The sequence below is a fragment of the Rhinoderma darwinii genome, chromosome 5, assembly GCF_050947455.1.
Source record: "Rhinoderma darwinii isolate aRhiDar2 chromosome 5, aRhiDar2.hap1, whole genome shotgun sequence".
In the NCBI taxonomy this organism is placed as follows: Eukaryota; Metazoa; Chordata; class Amphibia; order Anura; family Rhinodermatidae; genus Rhinoderma; species Rhinoderma darwinii.
Genome location: NC_134691.1, coordinates 282,545,375 through 282,571,855, shown reverse-complemented (window position 1 = coordinate 282,571,855; position 26,481 = coordinate 282,545,375). Strand labels below are relative to the sequence as shown.

The following is a 26,481-nucleotide window of genomic DNA, read 5'->3' as shown; positions in this document are numbered from 1 at the left end:
GTTTTACTATACAACGTATGATGCAAGTTATAGAAAGCAGTCAAGTTTCAAGAATCCTCATTCAACTGGGAGATTATCTGTATCTGGAGTGTGAAATGGACATGACATGCTTTCTCTTGGGAAACTGGGGCTACTTTGTAACCTCTTTTTTTATATTGGCTCTTAAGAATGTGTACAGAAGTAGACACAATTTGCTATTTGTTGGGATATCTAGCTACTGATATAAGATTTTCTTGGATTAATATGTCTGGTGGTTGTGGTGGGCTTCAGGGTATGTCAGATGAGAAGACATTTGCATGTATCTACTTGTGTTCACATTTGCTTGTAAACCAATGTAGCAAAGTGTGACTTTTATCCCCTCAGAAAACACAAAACGCTTGCTTTAATCAAAGATGGCCGCGTGATCGGGGGAATCTGCTTTCGAATGTTTCCAAGTCAAGGATTCACCGAAATAGTTTTCTGTGCAGTGACATCAAATGAACAAGTAAAGGTGGGAGTCTGTCCTCCTCATGTTATGAACTGTACTTAATATAGTGTATACCTATAAAGTTAAAAAAGTTTGTATGAATCATTTCGTTTCATGAGTCTAAGTATTTTCTCAATATATCTTCCTTACCTAAATACTTGCGATCTTCGGCTTTTGCCTGTTGTATGTTTGTGTCTTCTTCTGTATATGTAGATATTAGTTGTGCAAAATATGCTCGTTGTCTAGGGGAAACCCTATACAGACGAGGGCTTCTAGGTTGAACAGTTGCATCCTGCTAGGCATGATGTAAACGTCCGCACGCCCAGTGCAAGCCTCCAGTGTAAAACCACAACGGCCACTGAGGAATCACTGCAAACGGAAAGATCATTGGATTAGCTGCCGAGCGCGTTCACAATAGAACGCTAGGTAGTATTGGAGCTGTGCGCTAAGCACAGATCCCGACCAGACCTACATATAGTAAAATGCCCTACACCTGTTATGGTGCCTCGGAAGATTTTGAACAAATAGCTGTATAACAGAAAAAATGCCTTATTGCAGTGGAAAATAGTGAATTTCACAATATGGGCATTCTTTTTTTGGTCTTTAAATGGGGAATAAGATGTTAACCCCTTAATGACCAGCTCCATTTTTTGTTTTTACCTCTCTGCCTTTTGGAACTTTTTTAAATATAATGAAATAGAAAATAAAACAATAAAAAGTCGCCAAAAATTCTTACAAAAGTATGTTTATTTTAAAAACTTAATTTAAACAATTGGCCATTTTCTGATGACACATTCCCTTTAGGGTCTTGACTATAGATGCTAATAAAAGAAAGGCTAAAAGCAACAACTGCCCGTTTATCTCCCTCCTATATATTGGAGCTGCACTATTATCACATCAGAAAACTGCACAAAAACATGATTTCATGTGTCATCGCGTCCGGTATCTCATGGTGGTCATGTTGCAGAAAGATCTGAAAAAGTTAAAGGCAAGAAGACAACGCCGTTACAGACAGTGGCTTTTGCGTTTAGCTGATCACCGCAGGTCTGGCTCATTCAGCCATGTATTCAGAGGGGGATATGATAAGACAAACCCTTAACCCTTTCATGCCGACAATCTGTAGATTCACGTCCTATTTGCATATGCCCCGTGCAGCCTGGGCGTGAATCTACAGATCTCTGCTCCAGCCGGCATATTGCTGTGAAAAGCGCTCGGACGCCGGCTGTGTCCGTGTCCCCAGCAACCTGCTCACCAATTGGTTCGGCTGGTAAGCATGTGGTCACCATGATTAACCCGTTAGTGACCACCAATACACCTTTTCACGGCAGCCACTAAAGGGCTTTATTCTGATGCATACGCCTTTTCGCGGCATGGCATCGGAATAAACAGAGCAGGGAGCTGTTAAATCTCCTTGCTCTCAGCTACCAGAGGTAGCTGAGGGCTGGGGGCATCCCTGCTCGAACGTGTGAGATCGATCTCACCCATTAAACCCCTCAGATGTGGCACTCAATAGCGAGCGCTGCATCGGAGTCATTTTGGAGAAAGGGAGGGAGCTCCCTCTCATCCCACTGGCACCCGGCGATAAGATTGCCAAGTGTCTGTGTCTCTCCGATGGCAGGTCTGCCTGTAGTGAATGCCTGCTAGGTCATGCCGGAGGCATGGCCTAGCAGATGCCTGTCCGTTTAAACGGACAGGCAGTAATACACTGCAATACAGAAGTATTGCAGTGTATTATAAAAGCGATCGGAGAATCGCATATTAATGTCCCCTAGTAGGACTAGTAGAAAAGTAAAAAAAAGGTTTTATAAAGTGAATAAAAAAAAATTAAAAACCCACTTTTTCCCCTTACAAACTGCTTTACTATTAAAAAAACAAAATAAAGTAAAAAAGTTACACATATTTAGTATTGCCGCGTCCGTAACGAACCCGACTATAAAACTATTATGTTATTTAACCCGCACGGTGAACGCTGGAAAAATTGCGGTTTTCTGTGAATCCTGACTTAGAGATAAAAAGTGATCAAAAAGTTGCATCTACTCCAAAATGGTACCAATGAAAACTACAAGTTGTCCCGCAAAAAAAAAAGCCCTCATACAACTGCATTGGCGGAACAATAAAAAAGTTATGACTCTACAAATATGGAGACACAAAAACAAATAATTTTGAAAAAAAAAAAGCGTTTTTACTGTGTAAAAGTAGTAAAACATACACAAAATCTATACAAATTTAGTATCGTGGCAATCTTAAAAACCCGCTGAATAAAGTTATTGTGTTATTTATACCAGACGGTAAACGGCGTAGATTTAGGACGTATAAAAGAGTGGCAAAATTTCTGGTTTTTTTCTATCCCCCCCCCCAAAAAAAAGGTAATAAAAGTTAATCTATAAATAATATGTACCTCAAAATGGTGCTATTAAAAAATACAACTTGTCCTGCAAAAAACAAGACCTTATACAGCTATGTCGACGCGAAAATTAAAAAGTTATGGCTCTTGGAATGCAACGATGGAAAAACTTAAAAATTACCTTGGTCATTAAGGTTTAAAATAGTCTGGTTAACCCCAATAATGACCAATCATGGTGATCTCTGAAAAGTTTGTTTACAAACAATCTTTTCGTGCTGGTCATCTCCTGTCAACCTCCTTCACTCTGACACAGAGTTTTAGAGAGAAGGAGACGGATCGGGAGAAGACAGAAGAAAAGTGAAAAAGACATACATACAATTGTGTATATAATATATATATATACACACACACACATTTACAAAGTATATAGAACCGACTTTGTATTCCCTGCGCCCCTTAGTTTTAGAATAGGCAGGCAGGAATAGTAGGTTAGTTAGCTTGATAACAAATTGTTAGTTAGTTAATTAATTAATTCATACATTAGCTATTTAGTGTCATTTAATAATTTTTTTCACAATTTATTTTAATTTGTTCTGAGGAGTGATCTGTAGTGCGGATTGGCGAGTAAATCGCAATTCATTATATGTGAACAGTTATATATAAAAAAAAAAAGTGTTTTTATCAATTATTAGCGTGAACTTAAAAAGCAAAAAAATATAGCCAAAATAAAAAAATGTCCACTTTTTTGGTCAATTGTTTGTTTGTAATATAAAATATGTGTTGAAGATGTAGTAAAACTATATATTTTTTTAAAGTGTGATTTGTTCTAAAAAAAACAAAAAAAATAAATTGTTGCGTTATCCAAAGTAGTTTAATAGTTATGACAGTTTAAAAGAATGTATGCCAAAACTTTAAATTTAGGCCTGGTCATTAAGGCATCGATGACCCTTGGTCCTGAAAGGGTTAAAGAGACTCTGTCACCACATTATAAGTGCCCTATTTTCTACATAAGGAGATCGGCGCTGTAATGTAGGTGACAGTAATGCTTTTTATTAAAAAAAACGATCTTTTTTCACAACGTTAGGAGCGATTTTGGTTTATGCTAATGGCCTTTCTTAATGCCCAAGTGGGCGTACTTTTACTTTCGACCAAGTGGGCGTTGTACAGAGGAGTGTATGATGCTGACCAATCGGCATCATGCACTCCTCTCCATTCATTTACACTGCACTAGCGATATAGTTATATCACTATGTGCAGCCTCATACACAAGCCCTAACATTACTACAGTGTCCTGATAATGAATACACAAGACCATCCAGCCTGGACGTCATGTGTACTCAGAATCCTGACACTTCTGACTCTTTTCTGTGAGATTCCGGCAAGTGGAACCAAATCTCGTTTAGCTCCGTAATCTCGCGAGATTTGGTTTCACTTGCCGGAATCTCACAAAAAAGATTCAGAAGTGTCAGGATTCTGAGTACACATGACGTCCAGGCTGGATGGTCATGTGTATTCATTATCAGGACACTGTAGTAATGTTAGGGTTTGTGTATGTAGCTGCACATAGTGATATAACTATATCGCTAGTGCAGTGTAAATGAATGGAGAGGAGTGCATGATGCCGATTGGTCAGCGTCGTGCACTCCTCTGTACAACGCCCACTTGGTCGAAAGTAAAAGTACGCCCACTTGGGCATTAAGAAAGCTCATTAGCATAAAGCTAAATCGCTCCTAACGTTGTGAAAAAAGATCGTTTTTTTAAATAAAAAGCATTACTGTCACCTACATTACAGCGCCCATCTCCTTATGTAGGAGACAGGACACTTATAATGTGGTGACAGAGCCTCTTTAATGACCAATCTATGCTTACCCCTAAAGTGTTATACTTATTGGGTTATATTGTTTTATTTATTTATACTGCTAACCTTCAGATAAGTACATACCTCTGAATGAAATATGAAGTTCTCAGTTACATTTTGTGAATTTTAGGTTTTGTCTTTTTATATGCATAACAGGATTTTGTTGTACAGACAAGATACTCAGTAGCACAAGTACTAAATAATACAATGCAAAGGAAAGTGTAAATGTCAAATAGAATGATGCCAATACATATTAAGACCAGATCATGCAAGTCATACACACCCCGATCCCTCAGCTCAATCCAATGGTTAGACGAGTATTCCGCCATTCAGTCGGGGATAAGAGCACTGACATTTTCCAGCATTAAACATTGGCCATTTTTTTAATGCCTTATTTATTTTCCAAACACTTTTGATCAGTTGTTTTATTACTACACATCTATAGAGAAAAGATGATTGTGTTAGCATGCAGCATCAATATACGATCAGCTTGTCCGCTATTGTCAGGGCATGGAACTGTGTACATTTTTTACAATATTGAACTTATTATGTGTTTATCTTATAGGGCTATGGGACTCATTTAATGAATCATTTGAAGGAGTATCACATCAAGCATAATGTACTCAATTTCCTTACCTATGCTGATGAATACGCAATTGGCTATTTTAAGAAACAGGTATTTTTTATTTCTTAATATAAAAAAAATGTACCCATGTCAATTGAAGTCTGTTTTCAACTTCTTGATTTGCAGCACTATATTGTATACGTTTTTTACATTGACCTCTTATGGATATAGGCAGTGCCATATGGATATTAATGTGTAAACAAATACACATCATACAGCTGCTTTTCTCAATATCTCGGTCTGGGGACTTAAAGGAAATCTGTCAACAGTTTTGAGTCCTCAAAACTGCTGAGAGCGCTATATACAGGGTGGTGAGTGCAGCATAATGAAACCTATGTTGCCAGCCATGCATGACCGAGAAATCTACGGTTTGATTGCAAGGGCTACGGAGGCAGACTCTTCATGTTCAGTTCTCCAGACTCTCTGCACTGAATGCTGCCAGCCGCTCCTCTCTGCTCTGAGTGACGGTTGTCGCTTCCAATCAGAGGACCTCTAGAGGAGTCACTCAGAACAAAGAGTGGCCCTTGCGACCGCAGTGTCGGGGACATCAAAACAGAGCTTCTTGGTCATGCAACTTGCATGACTGATAGCATAGGAATGCTGCACTCCCACGCGGGAACTGCGTCGGAATCAGTGCCAAAAAATGGCCAAAATTGTGGCGTTTTTTTTCTGCGGCGGCATTTAGCTTTAGCTATTTAGCACTAATGTGCACTACTATTGCTGCTTAAATAAAATAAGTTATACTGCTGTTAGCCTTACTATAGGTCAGTTTACTGTCATCAAGGTGGGGTTCTCATTCCTGCTATAGGACCCCATGATGTCCAGTTAGGTCCCTACAAATAGCACTACTTTCCCAGGTACCCTTTGAAACTCAGTAATCCTTATTTTGTAAATTAAAGATTTATTTAAATTGTATGTGTAGAAACGAGACCAAGGGAGGATCCTACCAAAGTCTTTATATGAATCCTCTTTAGTTTCTTTTGATTTACTAGAGCAACGTTCAGAGTATCAAAGATGTGTGTGGTATCTAAAACCATGGGAACTTGAAAAGAAGTTACAAACTTTTATTTTTAACTAATTGATACATTTTAGATAAAACGCTCCATAGATCAGAGAAGACGTTATCTTTTTCTTTTTTTAAAAAATGTAGTATTAAGTAATATTTTATAAAACAGGCAATGCTGATGATTGGAATTAATTCCTAATGCTTTTATTTTATATTTTAGGGCTTTTCTAAAGATATTAAAGTACCTAAAGCAAGGTATCTTGGATACATCAAGGACTATGAAGGAGCCACTTTAATGGGATGTGAGTTAAATCCCAGAATTCCATACACTGAATTCTCTGTCATCATTAAGAAACAGAAAGAGGTATAGTATTTGTAGGCATGTTTGGTTATATTAGCTCATTTTGACATGATTACTTTATTTAATCCTTTGGGGGGGGGGGGACTGAAAAATGTACAAGAGGTTGGATAACATACAAATACTACAGCAGAATAATTATCAGGGACTAACTCCACAAAATACAAGCATCCGACCGTTTATTATGTGACCGAAAATAAAAAAGAGGAGCATTGATGTTCACGCTTGCTGTCTTTAGTAAGCTACAACAGACACTAATCTAGTGCTGGTCATCCCATAGTAAAGTAGTTATGGCACTTGAGGCGTTTTTGCTCTGCAAATGATGGAAACTGATGGCAAATTTACAAAAGTTCACAATTAGTCACCCATTGTACTCATGATTAAAAAAATATATATATATTAGAATCCTGTAAAAAAATAAAAACAAATCATGACAGAACTGAAACACTTTGCAGTACTATAGAAATTTCTGTGATCCCATTTACATGGGGATCTGTCAGCTGGATACATACATTGTATACACCAATCAGCAATAGCATTAAAACCACTGACAGGTGAAGTGGCTAACATTGATTACCTTGTTAAAATGGAACCTGATAAGGGATGTGATATATTAGGCAGCAAGTCAACGTCATGAAAATGGGAAAGTGTTAGGGTATGTTCACAACGCCTCCAAACATCTGCCCATTGATTTCAATGGGAAAAATGTTGTTTCGTTCCGACGGGGCATTTTTTACGCAGCCGATTGAAAAACCAGCGCGTAAACGCCACGTAAAAAGAAGTGCATGTCACTTCTTGAGTCTTTTTTGGAGCTGTTATTCATTGGGTTAATAGAAAAGCGGCTCTAAAAACGGCCGCAAAAAACACTTGATGCTGAAAATCAGAGGCTGTTTCCTTGAAAACAGCTCTGTATTTTACAGCCATGTTTTGCTTAGCATGTGAACATACCCTAACGATCAGAGCGACTGACAAGGGCCAAATTCTGATGTCTAGATGACTGGGTCAGAACATCTCCAAAGCTTCAGGTCTTGTGTGGTGTTTTCGGTTTTCAGTGATTAGACCCTACTTGGGCCAAGGAAGGACAGCCGGTAAACCGATGACTAGGTCATAGGCCAGGGGTCAGCAACCTATGGCACCGGTGCCACAGTCAGCACTTGGGGGCATGGTTTGCTGGCACACATCCCTCTCCCGGTGCCCAGAGTCGTTGTGTGCTTGACCGTACTGAACACAGCAAGAGAGAGCAGCCCTTCATTATGCACTTGGCGGTGCCATTTGTTTGTCACTTCTGAATACTTGACAAGCACATAATGCAGCACTTCTCTATCTCCCGGTGGTAAACATCGACAAGTGCATAATGAAGTGCTGCTCTCTCCTGGTGATCAGGTCAGTAACCGCTTTGTAAAAGAAAAAGTTAGCAAAAGTTTGCAGCTCTCCTATGTGCACCCCCCCAAGCTAGTGTTTAGTAGCATGGTCTCCTATGTGCACCCCCCGCCAAGGTGGTCTTCAGTAGCCGTGGTCTCTCCTATGGGCACCCCCCAATCTGGTGTTCAGTAGCGACGGTCTCTCCTACATGCCCCCTCAAGCAGTTGTTCAGTAGTCGCGCTCTCTCCTGTGTGCAGCGCACCAAGCTGGTGTTCAGTAGTCGCAGTCTCTCGTGTGTGTAGTTCCCCCTAGCTGCTGTTCAGTAGTCATGGTCTCTCCTATGTGCACCTACCCCCTCTGTTGGTGTTCAGTAACCTGAAGAATCATCTTTACAAAGAAAGTCAGGGACAAGGGCCGCACTGAAATGTAAGTTTAATGAGCTCATTAATTGGTTTATGTTACATACATAGTAAGAGTTTCATGTTTGCATGGCACGCAGAGTACTTCATCATTGGTTTTATTTTTACACGCTATACAAAAAAGGTTTCCTACCCCTATAATAGGTGCTTAAGACTCACTGATGTGCGTGGGGAGCGAATGCTAGCAGGTCTGGTCCGATCCCACAAAAGAGCTACTGTAACACTAATTATTGAAAAAGTTAACGCTGGCTATGATAGAAAAGTGTCAGAACACCACAATCCATCACAGCTTGCTGCTTTTGGGGTTGCATAGCCACAGACCAGTCATAGTATCTATGTTGGCCCCTGTCTACCGCCAAAAGCGCCTACGGTAGACATGTGACCATCACAAATGAACCATGGAGTAATAGAAGAAGGTGGTCTGGACTGATAATCAAATTTTCTGTTACATCATGTGGATGGCCAGGTGCGTGTGCATCGCTTACCTGGGGAGGAAATGGCACCAGGATACACTATGGGAAGAAGATAAGCCGACAGAGGCAGTGTGCTGCTCTGGGCAATGTTCTGCTGGAAAACCTTATGTCCTGGAATTCATGTGGATGTTACTACTTAAACATTGTTGCAGACCAAGTTCACTTCTTTATGGCAATGGTATTCTCTAATGACAGTGACCTTTTTCAGCACAATAATTTGCCCTGCCACATTGCAATAAATGTTCAGGAATGGTTTGAGTAACATAACAGAGTTCAAGGTGTTGATTTGGCCTCTAAATTTCTCCGATCTCAATCGAGTATCTATTAGATTTGCTGGTACAACCAGTGTGATTCATGACTGCTCCACTTTGCAACTTACAGGACGAAAGTGTAACGATTGTTTAGAAACTTTGTAATGTATCCTATTAACTGGTTGCCGACACAGGACGAGAATGCTCGTCCTGAGCGGCAGGTAGTTCGCGCATTAGGACGAGCATTCTCGTCCTGTGTGACAGCCGTCTCTGCGGGCGATCGAGAGCGGGGCAACGGCTTTAATACATAGCCACGGCCCCGCTCTGACAGCGGAGAGGAGAGAAACATCTTCTCTCCGCCGGTAACCCTTTGAACGCCGCGATGAAAGCTGATCGCGCCGTTCAAGGAGAGGGGACTGCACATTGATCGTGTCACAGAAGATAACTGTGACGCGATCAAAGCCCACAACTCATTTGGCCAGACAGCCCAGGGTCCATTAAAGGACCCCAGGGCTGTCTGAGCATATTTCATATAGATCTATGCCAGTACATGACAGTTACAAAATCAAAATCAAAATGATAAATCCCTTTATGGGATTAAAAAAAAAAGTTAAATGAATGTAAAAAAAAATTAATGATAAATAAATAAATAAAAAGTAAAAAAATACACACACATTTTTTTATAATAAATAAACTTTTTAAAATATAAGTCCCAAAACATGAAATAATATAGACATATTTGGTATCGCCCCGACCGTAAGAACTTGTACAACAAATGTATAACATTATTTATGATGATCGGTGTATGGTGTAAAAAAAATATTAAAACCGCTGCGGAACTGCTTTTTTTCTGCAATTTCGCCAAAATAAAAATTTATAGAAATTAAACGATAATGTATTTGTACCAAAAAATGGTACCTACATAAAGTACAACTCGTCCCGCAAAAAACAAAGTCTCATACAACTACGTCGTACAAAAAATAAGAGTTATGAGCGTCGGGATGCAAAGAGGGAAATCTAAAAAAATTGTCAAAATTGGCCGTGTCCAAAAGGGGTTAAAGACATTGCCTCTTTCTCCAGTTATCAGAATGCATGAGAGGGAGGGGAAGAGGAGCCTAACTATTCACTTACTCTGAATTTGCGTGAACACAGCTCCCTGAAGGATCAGGTTACAGCTGCCCATGGAAGTCTATAAAGAGGGGAGGGGGAGGTTCTAGAAGGAGACACAGACAGACGTGGGAAAAAAATTAAAACAACTGTTACACTTTAAAGGATCTGCTGCTAACGTCTTGGTATTAGATACCACAGGAAACCTTCAGAGGTCTTGTGGAATCCATGCCTTGATGGCTCAGAGCTGAGGGGGACGTACACAATAGGCAGGTGCTTTTAATGTTATGGGTGATCGGTGTATGTCCATGTTAGTAAAATGTAATCAGAAAATGAGTTCAATGCTCCATTTAACGTGTGAGGTCAGTTTCTGACTACATGAACATTAGCATTACAAGTAATCTTAGTCATAATAACTTTTTTAGATTGGTTTGAGCAATGAAAATACAGATCGATATAGATTTCGCCGAACATAGACCTTAAAGGGTTTTACCAGGGAATAGGCATGTATATTCCACTTAACACTTAAACAAAGGACATGTTCTTATATCCTGATATACCCAGTGAGTAGATTTACTAATGCAGTCTAAGATTTAGACAGTGTAAACTTATACTAGGCAGTCCAAAGATGCACAAAAATTTATCACAGGTGTGCACGCTATGAAATAAATTTGGCGCATCTTCCTTGACCTGCTAGACACTCTATTTTGCAACAGAATTCCGACCCAAATTTTTGTTGCAGTTTTGGCACATTTTTAACCACTCCCCTTTTTTGCTACTTCTCGTATGAGGTGCAAACAATTTTTTGTGGTATTTTGCCTATTTTAGACGAATTTAAGAATAGCGTGATCACTATTGATTCCGTCAAAAAAACGGAAACCTAACGGAACGGAGACAAACAGAAACCATTAGCAACGGAAGCGTTACCATTGAAATGGTAATGCTAACAGAAAGCTATGGTTTCCGTTTTGTTTTCTGTTCGTGGGTTCCCCTGATGGTAAGGTCTGACGTAACCCATCAACGGAACCGCAACGCAGATGGGAACGAAGCCTTATTCTAATAAAATTATCTAATTCTGAAGACTAAGTACAACATTACTACAATAAATAATATAAAAAGGAAGCTTTTGAACATTACGAGCCTAGCTGATAATTCTAAGGTTATGTTCACACGGGCTATTTTCAGCCTTTTTTCGGGCCGTAAATAGCCCCGAAAAATGGCTATAAATGCGGGAGCTGAACGCCTACAAACATCTGCCCATTGGTTTCAATAGGAAAAACTGTGTTCCGTTCCTACAGGCCGTCTTTTATAAACGGGCGCGTAAAAAAAAACGCCTGTAAAAATAAGTGCATGTCACTTCTTGAGCTGTTTTTCGAGCCATTTTTCATTGACTCAATAGAAAAACAACTCCACAAATGCCGCAAAAAACGCTAGTTGCTTAAAAAGCGGCTGAAAATCAGGAGCTGTTTTCCCTTGAAAACAGCTCCGTATTTTTAGCCGTTTTTTGTGAAGCATCTGAACATACCCTAAAACATTAGGTGAAAGTCAAACATTATATTTATAGCACCACACTTATTATTATCATCAATGAATGACATTTCACCAGCTACCAGCAGAATCAATATATGTGTTACTGAATGAGATAACTTCCATGATGTTATTATAAATCAGCTAAGCGTAAAATTGTAGACCTTAATGGGTCCAATCATTGAACTCTTGGGAAATGTTAATTAAATCTCCGCTTGGTAAATGAAATACTCATAGATGAATACCTGCATCGATCAAATAATAATTCAATGTTATTACAGTAGTTACGTAAGAATAGTTCTGGCAGCAAAGTCAGTCTTGTAACTTGACTCCAACAGTCTTCCCTTAAATTGTGCGCCAAAAATGCTCCAAAATGTTGGCGCAACAAAATGGTATAAACTAAGCCAACTAATAGGAGGTATAAGGAAGAGAAAGTGTCTAGCATATCTGGCAAAATTCGCCAAATTTATACAACATGCACTACTTTGACAAATATGGCGCACTTTCCGACTGCCTTGTCTAAGTTTACACTGTCTAAAACTTAGACAGTATTTGTATATCTGTCTCATTGTCTTCAAATGTAGATAATCAGCTTGCAAGTTTTAGGAATTGTAGCTCACTGCTGAATTACATTTTTAGCCCCTTAACATCGAAGACCATGGTTCACTACTCAAAATCTGCCAGAATTCTATCTCAAATTGTTTAAGACATCTTTTTAGCCATGCCCGGCGAAGGGGGCATGTCTTAGCAGGAAAGAGTGTGGTCAGACAGTAAGGGATGTGGCTTAAAATGTGAGACCATGTGCCAAAAATGCTTAAAAAGTTTGGCGCGTAAACAAAGTCAACTAATAGGTGGTTTAAGAAAGAGTAAAATGTCTAGCAAGTTTCGCCAAATTTATCATACAACATGCACCACTTTAATAAATTTGGGGCATTTTCTGACTGCCTGGTCTAAGTTTACACTGTGTAAAATTTAGATGATATTGGTAAATCTGCCCCATTATGCTATTTCAGTAGGTACAAACACAAGGTTGGCACGTCTGCTACCTAGGAGGTCCTGCCTAAATTTTTATTCTTGCTGCCTCTATCACTATATATCAAACTTAGGCCTTTGCATAGCAACAGTGACACACTTTTTCTATGAGGATAAGCCTGTGTCACTCAAACAGGCACTAGAACTCCCTGTATGATGAAATTACATGGACTGTTCCCCACAGGCTCTTCACATGGGGGACACAAATTCCCATCACAGTTACTGCTGATGATCAAACAGGCTCCTTTCTCACAGTTTTAATGGATTTAATGGACGGTTTTAAGATCACAGCTCAGGTTCCGTAACTCTACACTTATAATCTCTTATCGTATTTAGGATAATGACACTGTCCTCCCAGCAGGCAGAGATGGTACTGTCTCTAGCCGCTCATATGATGCTGTACAGGGCATTTGGGGATTTATATCATAGGAAAGAGGAAGAGAAATTAGGGGTAATCTAAAAAACAAGATGGTGTCTGATCAGAAGCAGACGGGAGACTGGACTGCAGGGAAGTGAGTACAATATACATAAAAGAAGTCCAGAGGGGGGTGCTATGATGAAATTTGTGTTTCCGCTGGAGGTCTTCTCTAAAGGTTAAATCCACCCAACAGTGATCTTGTCAGCCAGTTGCTTTGAGGTGTATAATGTGATCTTTACATTTTGCTATTTGAATTATGGAACCTTTTACTTAAAGCTTTTAAAATTATTTTGTTTTTAGGGTAAACATTTTTTGCTGATTAATTTCATAATATTTCTGATACAATGCTCCAAATCCACATTATTGACAAAGAGTGAAACATTAAAATTCTTCATGTTTTCAAGCACCACTAGGGGGATTTTAGGCACTTGCTTCATACTGTTTATACATTCAAAGGGTTATTCCGGTTCTGAAGCATTTATACCAGTTTTCATCTATCCACTGGAGACCCCCACCGATCTCGCTGTGCTTGGCAGTTTCTGTCACTGTTACAGACTTTGAATAGAGCGGCATGGCACATGCTTTGCCACCGCTCCGTTCAACTCTTCCCTGCAAGCAGTCTTTCTGCTGGGGGAAACACAGTACCCCCATTCTGGCGATCAGTGGGGGTCCCAACGATAATACCACCACCGATCTGACAGTTATCACCTATTCAGTGGACCGGAATACCCCTTTAAACTGTATTCAGTAAGCTTCAGTAAGTTTCTCCTCCTAGTGGCTGCATGAAGTCAGAATTTAAAGGGGTTATGTAGGGACCGAAAAGTATTAGCAATGTACTCACTGCAGTATGTGAGTACACTTGCTAACATAAATTCCGGTCCCCCGTCGCGCTGATTATAAGATTTTAATCGATTTTTACAGCACTGGCGGGGGACTGGTAGTCTAGTGGCACAGTCTTCCCACATGACGACACAACTCTTCGTCATGTGACCGGCCCCGCTGTACTCTATGTATAAGCAATAGCAGTAATACAGCGATTACATAGAGTACAGCGGGGACGGTCACATGATGACGAGTCATGTCATCATGAAATAGGACTGTGCCACTAGACTTACAGTCCTCCGCCAACGCTGTAAAAATCTTATAATCAACACAACGGTGGATCAGAATGTATATTAGCAAGTGTACTCGCATACTTCATAGAGTACACTGGTAATACTTTTTGGTCCCCAGATAACCCCTTTAACAGTATGTCTGTGGAGTGAAATTGAAGCTCTACATTAGAAAATTTCATATAAAGATATATTAAGAAAATCATCGGCACAGAATTTTGGATCTACAGTATTTAGATTTTAACAAAACACAAAACGACTCCATTAGAAGTCTATGTAAATGTTCTGTGACAGTTAATTTAGGTTTACATAGATTTCTACCATGATCGTTTTATGCGACAGAACAATCAGTGCATTCCTGGGGCTCATGAGCATTGCTCATCTGAAGTCACCATGTAGTCCCCAGGCTTTTATTATGGAAATTATAATCATATTACATTTCAACAATTTTATTGTGCCTGTGAGGTACAATTGAAGGCCACCCAATGGAATATTTTAACTTAATGCAGTCATACAAATAAATAACATTAGTTGGAATATTTATAAAGTTCGTTCCTCTGTCTGCCATATAGTCTTTTAGAACAGATATTTTTCCGTTTCACTTTTCTGCTGTTTGTACACAGAAAGTTGTAATGTTTGTCATACCCGTTGAAAACGAATGCTTCTTGAATAAACAGGAATAAACATTGTTCAACAGATTATCAAAAAAATGATTGAACGGAAACAAGCGCAGATAAGGAAGGTGTACCCCGGCTTGTCGTGCTTTAAAGAAGGAGTGCGACAAATACCGATTGAAAGCATCCCCGGAATCCGTACGTATTTCTTTCTTTTATCAGTGATGTGTTTGCATACTAGACATATAAAAAGCACAACTTCCACTAATCTCTGCTACTCATACTCAAAATCCTCTCATTAGACTGAATACACCGCATTCCAAATTATTATGCAAATGTTATTTTTCGCTGATTTTCCTAAATAGTCGATACAAATTACAGTCAGTATAATCTTCAAGCCATCAACCGTTGGAGTATAATGCAAATTTTATTGAACAAATCTCCTAATGATAACAGATTTTTTTTTTAGAAGTAAAAAACTCAAAATGCCCTGTTTCAAATTATTATGCACAACAGAGATCAAAACATTTTAAAGGTTGTAAAGAGAACTAAAATGGTAATTTGTTGAATTTGCAGCATCAGGAGGTCATATTTACAGAAATCAAAAGCTCTTTCAATAAAAAAAAACTTAACAGGCCAAGTTACATGTTAACATAGGACCCCTGCTTTGATATCACCTTCACAATTCTTGCATCCATTGAATTTGTGAGTATTTGGACAGTTTCTGCTTGAATATCTGTGCAGGATGTCAGAATAGCCTCCCAGAGCTTCTGTTTTGATGTGAACTGCCTCCCACCCTCATAGATATTTTGCTTGAGGATGCTCCAAAGGTTCTCAATAGGGTTGAGGTCAGGGGAACATGGGGGCCACAAAATGAGTTTCTCTCCTTTTATGCCCATAGCAGCCAATGACACAGAGGCATTCTTTGCAGCATGAGATGGTGCATTGTCATGCATGAAGATAATTTTACTACGGAAGGCACGGTTCTTCTTTTTGTACCACGGAAGAAAGTGGTCAGTCATAAACTCTACGTACTTTGCAGAGGTCATTTTCACACCGTCAGGGACCCTAAAGGGGCCTACCAGCTCTCTCCCCATGATTCCAGCCCAAAACATGACTCCGCCACCTCCTTGCTGACATCGCAGCCTTGTTGGGACATGGTGGCCATTCACCAACCATCCACTACTCCATCCATCTGGACCATCCAGGGTTGCACGGCACTCATCAGTAAACAACACGGTTTGAAAATTAGTCTTCATGTATTTCTGAGCCCACTGCAACCGTTTCTGATTGTAAGCATTGTTTAGGGGTGGCCAAATAATAGCTTTATGCACACTTGCAAACCTCTGGAGGATCCTACACCTTGAGGTTCGCGGGACTCCAGAGGCACCAGCGGCTTCAAATACATGTTTGCTGCTTTGCAATGGCATTTTAGCAGCTGCTCTCCTAATCCTATTAATTTGTCTGGCAGAAACCTTCCTCATTATGCCTTTATCTGAACGAACCCGTCTGTGCTCTGAATCAGCCACAAATCTTTGCACAGTACGATGATCACGCTTACGTTTTCTTGAAATATCCAATGTTTTCATACCTTGAGGGGTGCAGGAGATACCATTTTTGGGTCAAATCCTCACTCCTCATGAATTCTGCATGGACCCTGCCAAGGTTCAGGCTGTGGCTGAATGGGTCCAACCTGCCTCCCTGAAGGCGTTACAGTGCTTCCTGGTGTTTGCTAATTATTACAGGAGATTTATTGCTAACTTCTCGGTCATCGCTAAGCCTCTTACGGATCTTACTCGCAAAGGTGCTGATCCCCTCCACTGGCCTCCAGAGGTGGTCCAGGCTTTTGAGGTCCTTAAAAAGTGCTTTATCTCGGCCCCAGTGCTGATTCAGCCTAACCAAATGGAGCCATTCATCATGGAGGTTGACGAGGTGGGAGTGGGGGCTGTCTTGTCCCAGGGTACCAGGTCCCTCACCCATCTCCGTCCCTGTGCCTACTTCTCCAGGAAGTTCTCGCCCACTGAGAGTAACTATGACATTGGCAACCGCAAATTCTTAGCCATTAAATGGGCATTTGAAGAGTGGCGCCACTTCCTGGAGGGGGCTAGGTACCAGGTAACGGTCCTTACCGACCACAAGAATCTGGTTTTCCTAGAATCTGCCCGGAGGCTAAACCCGAGACAAGCTCGATGGGCGTTGTTTTTTACTAGATTCAACTTTTTGGTCACCTATAGGGCTGGGTCTAAAAATATTAAAGCTGATGCACTGTCGCGTAGCTTCATGGCCAGCCCTCCTTCGGAGGAAGATCCTGCTTGTGTTTTGCACCCAGGTATAATCATTTCCATTGTTGCTGATCAAGGTTCAGCTCCCGGGAACCTTCCTGAGAACTAGCTGTTAGTTCCCCTGCAATTCCGGCTAAGGGTACTTAGGGAAAATCATGACTCTGCACTATCTGGCCATCCAGGCATCCTGGGTACCAAGCACCTCATTACCAGAAACTATTGGTGGCCTGGGTTGCCTAAAGACGTTAAGGCCTACGTCGCTGCTTGTGAAATTTGTGCTGGGTCCAAGACTCTCAGGTCCCGACCAGCGGGCTTACTATGTTCTTTGCCCATTCCCCAGAGACCTTGGACCCTTATCTCCATGGATTTTATCACCAATCTGCCTCCATCTCAAGGAAAGTCAGTGGTGTGGGTTGTAGTAGACCGCTTCAGTAAGATGTGCCACTTTGTGCCCCTCAAGAAACTACCCAATGCTAAGACGTTAGCTACCTTGTTTGTCAAACACATCCTGCGTCTCCATAGGGTTCCTGTCAATATAGTTTCTGACAGAGGGGTACAATTTGTTTCATTGTTTTGGAGAGCTTTCTGTAAAAAGTTGGAGATTTATCTGTCCTTCTCCTCGGCCTTCCATCCTGAAACTAATGGCCAAACTGAGAGGACTAATCAGTCTCTAGAACAATATTTAAGGTGTTTTATCTCTGACTGTCAATATGATTGGGTCTCCTTAATTTCCCTCGCTGAATTTTCCCTTAATAACCGGGTCAGTAACTCGTCAGGGGTCTCTCCCTTTTTCTGTCATTTTGGGTTTAATCCACGGTTCTCCTCCGTTTCACCTGGTGGTTCCAACAATCCCGAGGTAGATGTCGTTCATCGGGAACTGTGCACAGTCTGGGCCCAGGTTCAGAAGAACCTAGAGGCGTCCAAGAGCATAGAAAAGACTCAGGCAGATAGAAGACGTTCTGCTAACCCCTTGTTTGTGGTCGGGGATCTGATGTGGCTGTCTTCAAAAAATTTGCGCCTTAAAGTCCCGTCCAAAAAATTTCCTCCCCGGTATATAGGGCCGTACAAGGTCATTGAGGTCCTTAACCCTGTCTCCTTCCGACTGGAGTTACCCCCGTCTTTTCGAATACACAACGTGTTTCATGCCTCCCTCCTGAAACGCTGCTCCCCGTCCTTGGCTACCTCGAGGAAACCTCCGATCCCTGTTCTCACCCCTGAAGGGGTAGAATTCGAGGTGGCCAATATTGTGGACAGCAGGATGGTCCAAGGCTCCCTCCAGTACCTGGTCCATTGGAGAGGATACGGGCCTGAAGAGAGGACTTGGGTACCCGCTCGGGATGTTCACGCTGGGGTATTGCTCAGGAGGTTCCATCTTTGGTTCCCCAATAAGCCAGGTCCACCTAGAAAGGGTCCAGTGGCCCCTCATTAAAGGGGGGTACTGTAAAGGATCTGCCAGACACAGCTTCTGTGTTGATGCCCGTGGTTAATCAGTCTGCACCTGCTCCTAAGTCTGATAGAGTGACTCGATCTGCTACCACTCAGGCTGGTAGGCTCAGGAGTGGGAGAACCTATCACAGCCTGGCCAGACGGTTCTAGCTCCCGCCCTCGGTCTATTTATACCTTCATTTCCTGCTTGTCTCTGCCTGTGATTCTGTCCTGTTTCCTGGCTCTGCTGCTCCTGCTATCATTATTGACCTTGCTTCATTTTGACCCTGGCTTTACTGACTACGCTCCTGCTTTGCGTTTGGTACCTCGCACACTCCTGGTTTGACTCGGCTCGTTCACTACTCTTGTTGCTCACGGTCTTGCCTTGGGCAACTGCCCCATTTCCCTTAGCTTCTGTGTACCCTTGTCTGTTTGTCTGTCGTGCACATATTGAGCGTAGGGACCGTCACCCAGTTGTACGCCGTCGCCTAGGACGGGCCGTGCAAGTAGGCAGGGACTGAGTGGCGGGTAGAATAGGGTTCACCTGTCTTCTCCCTATCCCGTCATTACACTGGCGCTGTAGGCTGATGCTTGCGTAAGGCCTTGTGTTCACAGCACAGTTTTGTTGATTTTTGCATGTTTTTTTTTTCATTATATCACTTTTTTATTTAGTGGGATTCCCCTTTAAGTGTTTAATTATAACCATATATTCTGCTAGGTTTATATGATATTTTTAGTGGTTCTACAGTGAATGCACTGATAAGAAATGAATGGGTTATTGTGAAGCAGTTCTGTAAATCCAGAGAATTTTGTGTGCATCTGTAATGACCCAGAAATGATACAGTGTCCGTTTTTTCCGCTTTTGTACTTATGATCATATAGTGGTTGTAGTATTCAGGAATATCACTAAGGTGAATATATTAGTGTGGTTGCGTGGTGTAATTTTTATTGTATTGTTTTACAGGAGAGACTGGCTGGAAGCCAAGCATAAGAGACAGAAGGTAATTTATATTTCATTTACATTTTAGACATAATACATTTTATATGTACAGTAAGGGCTCATGCACACATCCATGAGCTTTTATACAGCCGCAAACCACGGATCCGCAAAACACAGCCTGCACATGGATGTCTTCCGTATGCGGCCTGTATCTTTAACGGACCAATAAATATAATGGCCGAGAATGATACGCAAAATCGGACATATCTAATACAAATAAAGTATCAAACATTTTAAATATGAAGGGAATTAATGCTGATTTTATTTTCTTTTTTTTGTTTTCAATTTTGGTTTATGTTTTTATTTCAAGTAAAGAACCAAAAGATGCAGAACAGATGTACAACACACTGAAAAATATTCTGCAGCAAGTGAAGGTAAGTGCACTATATTTACCAGTATTTGTTCTTTAGCTGATTTAATAAATCATTCCCCCTCTCCCTCCCAGCGAACACATTAGATTACCTATCTGACCATGCTTTTTGTAGTTATGACCCATACGACTCAAGAATAATCTAAACGAATATATTAATCTGTGACATTGTTTCACATTGGCTCCATATGACTGAAATGGGGATAGTGCTGTTGTGGGTGCGCTTTTTATACTATAGGATTTTAGATTTCAGATCCAAAAATGGTTATGATAAACTCAATGTACTTAATTGATGGATATCTGGAGAAGTCGTTCAATATGACCCCAATCAGCTTAACATGGGCGTGACAGGTTAGGCTGCTATTGTCAGTGGCCCAACAGTGTTGCCTCAACTGAGCAAAGCTGAACAAAGGTGGAGAAACACAGTGCTCAGAAGAACACCATCGATGTTTTATTCTAGTGATAGATGGAGAACTCAGCAAGATTCCCAATGATACTTTATTCTCACATGAAATGTCATAATGGTGCATATTTACTTTAAAGTATAATTCCAGGGAAAAATGGAAGATCTAATTTTTGTGTGGATTTTCATTAATTGATGTCATGGTGCCCATAAATGTTGGTGACTGTCACAGGGCCACCAGAGGATGGCTTGGACCCACTATGTTGGCAATAGATTTAGTGTAGGGCTGGGGAGCGGAGTCTTAAAGTGTAGCTAAACGTTCGACAAACTTCTAACATGTCATAGTGACATGTCAGAAGTTTGGATTGATGGGGGTCTGAGCACGGAGACCCCTACCAATCGCTAGAACGAAACAGCTGAAGTGCTCGTGTGAGCGCTCAGCTGCTTCGTGTCTGTTCGGCTTTTTCCGGAAATAAATGTATCAGTGTACTGACTCAATAGAAAGTCTATGAGCCCGTACTCCGATACATCGGCTTCCCTGAAAAAGCCGAACAGAAACTAAGCAGCTGAACGCTCACATGAGTGCTTCAGCTGCTTCGTTCTAGTGATTGGTGGGGGTCTCTGTGCTCGGACCCCCACCAATCCAAACTTCTGACATGTGACTATGACATGTCAGAAGTTTGTCGAAAGTTTAGCTACACTTTAAGTAATAGCTAGGTATTCACCCTTTAACCTACATACGGAAATGTAGACTTGGCCACTAGAATCTCCAGGTCGAAACCCCAAGAGTTGTCTCCATTGGCAATGGCCGACATGGACAGGCGAAATACAATAACAGCAAACAAGATGCAGAGTCCGTACTAGTGTGGGTCAGTGCAAGTGGAAGATGGTCAGTGACGGTTAGTAAAAGCCAGACGTCAGGCGGCAGACGGTCGTCACAATAAACAGGAAAAAGGTCAGGGCAAGCGTCAGACAGGGATGGTCAAGTTCAAGCAGTGTCGGTAACAGATAATCCAATAGAATACACAAAAAGAGCAGTACTAGCAAGCTAGATTAAAGAACCTAATTTCTCAGGCAAAGAGAAAAGGGGGAGTGTACCATAAGTACTAGTGGGTGACAGAGGAGCTGAAGGAGAGCAGCAGCGGGGAAGGATGCCAACAGCATGGACTAGGACAGAGGTGCGGCGCCGGGAGCCATAAGATGCCAAGGGCCAGTAAGTACACATGAGTGGGAGGCAGCAGCCATAACAATTGATTTCTCACCTCCCAAGCTCTAATTTAGCTGGAGTCCCCTTTTGTATCTAGTAATATCTAACAAAGGGAGTATTTATGTCTAAAGATGGTTGGGCACATCATAATACCATTCCATGTATCGAATAAGGGTGTTATAATCTGGTGCATGCAGATCCAGCTAAAAGGATAAGAAAATAGTTACTTGTCAAGGCAAAAGCTGAATCGTAAATTTCTTATAAACTATATATATATATATCCTGAGAGTAAATCAATTAACAAGATATATAATAATTTTACACAAATAACCAATGAAATGTCTCAAAAGAAAGTACAATTCACAATTGTTCAAAAATAATAAGTAATCTTTATTAGTCCACACTATGGACAAACCCCCCCCCCCCCTACAAATACATACAATGTATAAAAAACATTTATTTAAAAACAGCCACAAGTGTAAAGCCATCAAAGTCCCAATCAATGAGTTGGCCACATAAATTATATCAATAGTGTCAAGCCGGGATGAAAGTATCTAGAATCAGACCCCAACGTGAAAAAAACCACAGATCCTATGCTATGAAACACTGGTAAGTGCAACCTGTACCAAATAATTCTATAAATCATCAATTACCTGTGGAAGACATGATGGGCGTATAGATCATACACCAGAGAGTTGAGTGTACTACTTATACTTTACACTTGAGGCTGTTTTTAAACAAGTGTTTTTTATACATTATTTGTAGGGGGGGATGTCCATCTTGTGGACTAATAAAGATTATTTATTATTATTTTTGAAAAATTGTAAATTGTACTTTCTTTTGAGACATTTTATTGGTTATTTGAATTGTAAATTTCTGCCTGGAAAGTTTTACTTTAAATGGGTTTTCCAACCCCTGAACATTATAGTCAATTCAAACAAAAATCTAATATACTTGCGTTGTTCCTACTGCAGCCAGCAGTTGGCTGCCACAGTCATGTGGCTCTGTATAACATGTCGTTCTTTCTAATTATTACTGAGTTATATATATGTGTGTGTGTGTGTGTGTGTGTGTGTGTGTGTGTGTGTGTAAATGTAATTAAATCTGTCTATAAATGCCGTCATAACAGCTGTAGTCCTTTATTACTTTTTAACTTTTCATTATAATACTTAAAATTACAGAAATGTAATTATTTGTTTATATTTTTAAGAGTCATCAAAGTGCATGGCCTTTCATGGAGCCTGTGAAAAGAACAGAAGCACCAGGATACTATGAAGTCATAAGATTTCCCATGGGTAATAACATTATCTTTATTAGTTCATTTTCTACTGAGGCTGGATTGACACGAGCGTGTTGGGTCCATGATATACGGTCCATATGTCGGCTGCATTTCCCGGACCGAACACAGTGCAGGGAGCCGGACTCCTAGCATCATAGTTATCTATGATGCTAGGTGTCACTGCCTCTCCGCGGAACTACTGTCCCGTACTGAAAACATGATTACAGTACAGGACAGTTGTCCCGCAGCGAGGCAGTGACACCTAGCGTCATAGCTAACTATAATTCTAGGAGCCCGGCTCCCTGCAGTGTGTTGGGTCCGGGAAATGCGGCCGACATGCGGACCGTATATCACGGACCAAACGCGCTCGTGTGTGGGAGGCCAGAATCATTCAAGTAACTACTATTAACTTCATAATAATTACTACAACAACCGTCTTAATTGTATGCTTGCCATACAAAACCTTTAGCTTTAGCCCTTTTTCTGCCAAGGATGTATCTCATATGTCCTGGTAGGAAGGCACTTCAGTAGCCAAGAATATATCTAATACATCCTTGTTACTAACGGCTCTTACTAGCTAGAGTTGTTCTAAGCCAAGATTCTCCTACTTCGACACGTAAAACCATCCTGTCATTATGAGATATTAATATTAAACTTTTTTAATTATCCTCCATCCCTAGCCATTGGGAAATATAGACCTTGATTTTTGGACACGCCTGTCAATCACCTTCAAATTAGACATGTTTCAACCTCCCAGGGTTTGAAACCCCTCTCATCCTTATCAAGACCAGCTTTTTACAGGGTTCAATTTGGTTTACATATAACTTCACAGTTTTTATAACTCTTTAATGCACGCTTCGGCTCAGGCTAGATCTCTTACACCATTTGAACACCTTTGCACCAGAAACTCTGCTCCAAGACATCTGATTTCTTTGCTCTATGGATTGCTGATGGGGGATATGAAACAACAGGATAGTGTGCCATTTTATGCAGCTTGAGAACGAGAACTAGGCAAATCCTTCACCTCAAAGAATTGGGGTAAGGCTACTCTATTGACTCATACATTTTCTCTCTCTCTTGCTAGAAACTAACTTTAGAATCCTCTACAGATGGCATAGTACACCGGATGCGCTTGCATAAAATATTTCTCACGGTTTTTGATCTATGTTGGAAATGCTCTAATTCCTGGGGGACTATATATGGTGGGTGTGCCCGGCCATTCGGGATCTGTGGGAGGCCATCATTCTCCTTTTCAATTCCATGTGTAGCTCCTCAATCACTAATTCACCCAAGATTACCTTGCTCTCTTTGTGTTGCCAGAATTGATTTTATCCATTCGAAAAGATCTACTGTGATACTTTATAATGACTATGAGACGAATCATCCATAAACTGTGGACATCTCCCACACCAACTACCAGAGTCCAATGGGTCGAATCATCGAGCCATATTATGCAAATGGTAGAACTGGTAGTTCTTGATAACATAGATAATAAGACTCTTATTCTTTCCACTGCATTTGGTTGCCTAGGTCTTTATTTCGGAGTTCTGCTCAAATTGACCCTTGAGTGATGGGAGCCTGATTTACTCCACCTGATATAATTGCCCTTTTTGTAATCTTTGCGGATAGGTACTTAATTACAAATTACTTTTCCCTTTACCCCACCTTTTGTGTCTACCTTCTGTTCTCCTTCTTCCACTTTTCCCCTCCCTGTTTCCAGTCTGCTGTCTTCCCCTATTACGAGTGTTCTATGTTTTCATTAGCCCTTTTTTTCTCTGGGAAATTACATCCTGGATACTGTGTTATATCATATGAACTCTGTTTATATTTGTAAGTGATATGTCACTTATTCTAATGCTATACCATGTGTTTGACATTTCCTTTTTACATTTCTTTATTGGATGTTTAACAACGTTTCTCTCTTATGTATCAGACCATACTGGTTTTCAATTAACTTTTATTTAACATAAAGTTAAGATTCTTGGCTTTAAAATAAGATTTGGTTTGCAGCTCTAGCTGCAAACTAGCTCAGAGCAGCCTGAGTTACAGCAGGTTGAAGTGGGAGCTGCATAGAAGAGGGGGGGGGCTATTGGGGAAGGAAGTTAACATCATGCAGGGAGAGGAGGAGAAGCTGTTACTCTCCTCCTGTCCCTGTATGTCTGTAGATGACCCTAGGTGGAAGAATAACTTTAAATATTTCCTCATCTCATATAGGGGGTCTGTTTTTGCTCATCTAATCACCCCTCTGCGCTTTTTGAAACCGTTTATTGACTCCACAACTTGGACATTTACAATCGTAAAACTTGCAACAAGCATGTATACCACACACCAATCAATAAAGTTTGTACATTTTACACTGTCCCTATCCTGTACATATCCGATCTTTAGGGTAAAATACACTGACCGCTGCTCTAGCGATACCCGTTACACGCTACAGTCATAGCTATAACAATTATTACTAGAGAGAAATGTCTAATACATTTCTGATGGATGGAAAAGCGTTCCATCAGTCAAAAAAGACATTCTCATCCACTACCAGTCACCAATAATGATAATTTCCAACCAGTTCCACTTAAACATTATTAGATTAATTTTAGGTATTTATGATGTTTGATTAGGGTTAGGCTGTGTTCGCACATTGCGGTCAGTTTGAGTTTTTTGTCATAATTTTCACAGACAATGTGCCAATTGTCTACTTGCAGAAAATATATAGGTATGAGGCTTTAGTATGGTTTTTTTATTTTTCTATTTATTTGGACATGTTAAAAGTGTGAAAATCATCCTGGCTACAAGGTGCAAAATGTCCAAAAGACCTGGCAGCAAAAGGGTTTAATGGATGTGCTTTCCTACATAACGTAGATCGTGGATTGCAGTAAGTGTGAGGTTGGGTAGAAGCTTTAACGTATAGATCACTCTCAATTACATTTGTTTTGTATGGCCAGTCTTATGGCAGCCACAAACAATAGCAACTGCCGGTCGAAAGCTGTTCTGGAGTTATTTATCACTTCCCATCCCCCATTGACAATTATATTTAGTTCAGATAACGGTGCATTTTAATTCTATTACTATTAATAAGACTCTGGAAGAGAAAAAAGGATAGCCAAAAATATCCAACGCGGCTGATCTTCTTTGGTGATTACACTCGTAGATAGTAAGAAGAATCCACCAGAAACAATGAGATCTACTGGCAAAAAAATATGTACTGTCTGGACAATGCTGTTAAGGTTGGGTTCTGTAGCAGAAGACATCTAGCACGTTCACTAAGGTCATTGGGTTCGGTTTTATGATTAAAGTCTTCACTGCTGTTGGGGTAATATGTAAAATCCAGGGCATGGATGGTTTCAGAAATCAGTAGATTAATAACATGTACTGTAGTTTAAAAATAGATAATCCATGTAATCCCTCTGTCTTCTATAAATTGTTATACAGCAAATAGTGCTGCTTGAAAAGTAATAGCACTAGATACAAACATTTTAATCTTACTAGAGGTTCAATTCATGTCGGCAAGTTACTGTAAGTGAAGCAGTGCATGTAGCACCTCAT

The 26,481-nt window shown here is 40.6% G+C and overlaps 1 protein-coding gene across 2 annotated transcripts in view; it reads left to right on the top strand.

Moving 5' to 3' along the window:
* KAT2B (lysine acetyltransferase 2B) overlaps nucleotides 1-26,481 on the top strand; it is a 123,330-nt gene that overhangs the window by 93,652 nt on the left and 3,197 nt on the right. The window contains exons 11-17 of one of the 2 annotated variants that reach the window (XM_075827212.1): nucleotides 364-490; nucleotides 5,234-5,344; nucleotides 6,520-6,663; nucleotides 15,056-15,170; nucleotides 19,644-19,680; nucleotides 19,990-20,053; nucleotides 22,870-22,954. In XM_075827212.1, coding sequence (XP_075683327.1) covers nucleotides 364-490; nucleotides 5,234-5,344; nucleotides 6,520-6,663; nucleotides 15,056-15,170; nucleotides 19,644-19,680; nucleotides 19,990-20,053; nucleotides 22,870-22,954 — 683 coding nt within the window. The remainder of the gene's footprint in view (nucleotides 1-363; nucleotides 491-5,233; nucleotides 5,345-6,519; nucleotides 6,664-15,055; nucleotides 15,171-19,643; nucleotides 19,681-19,989; nucleotides 20,054-22,869; nucleotides 22,955-26,481) is intronic. The other variant, XM_075827213.1, reaches the window with a different exon arrangement.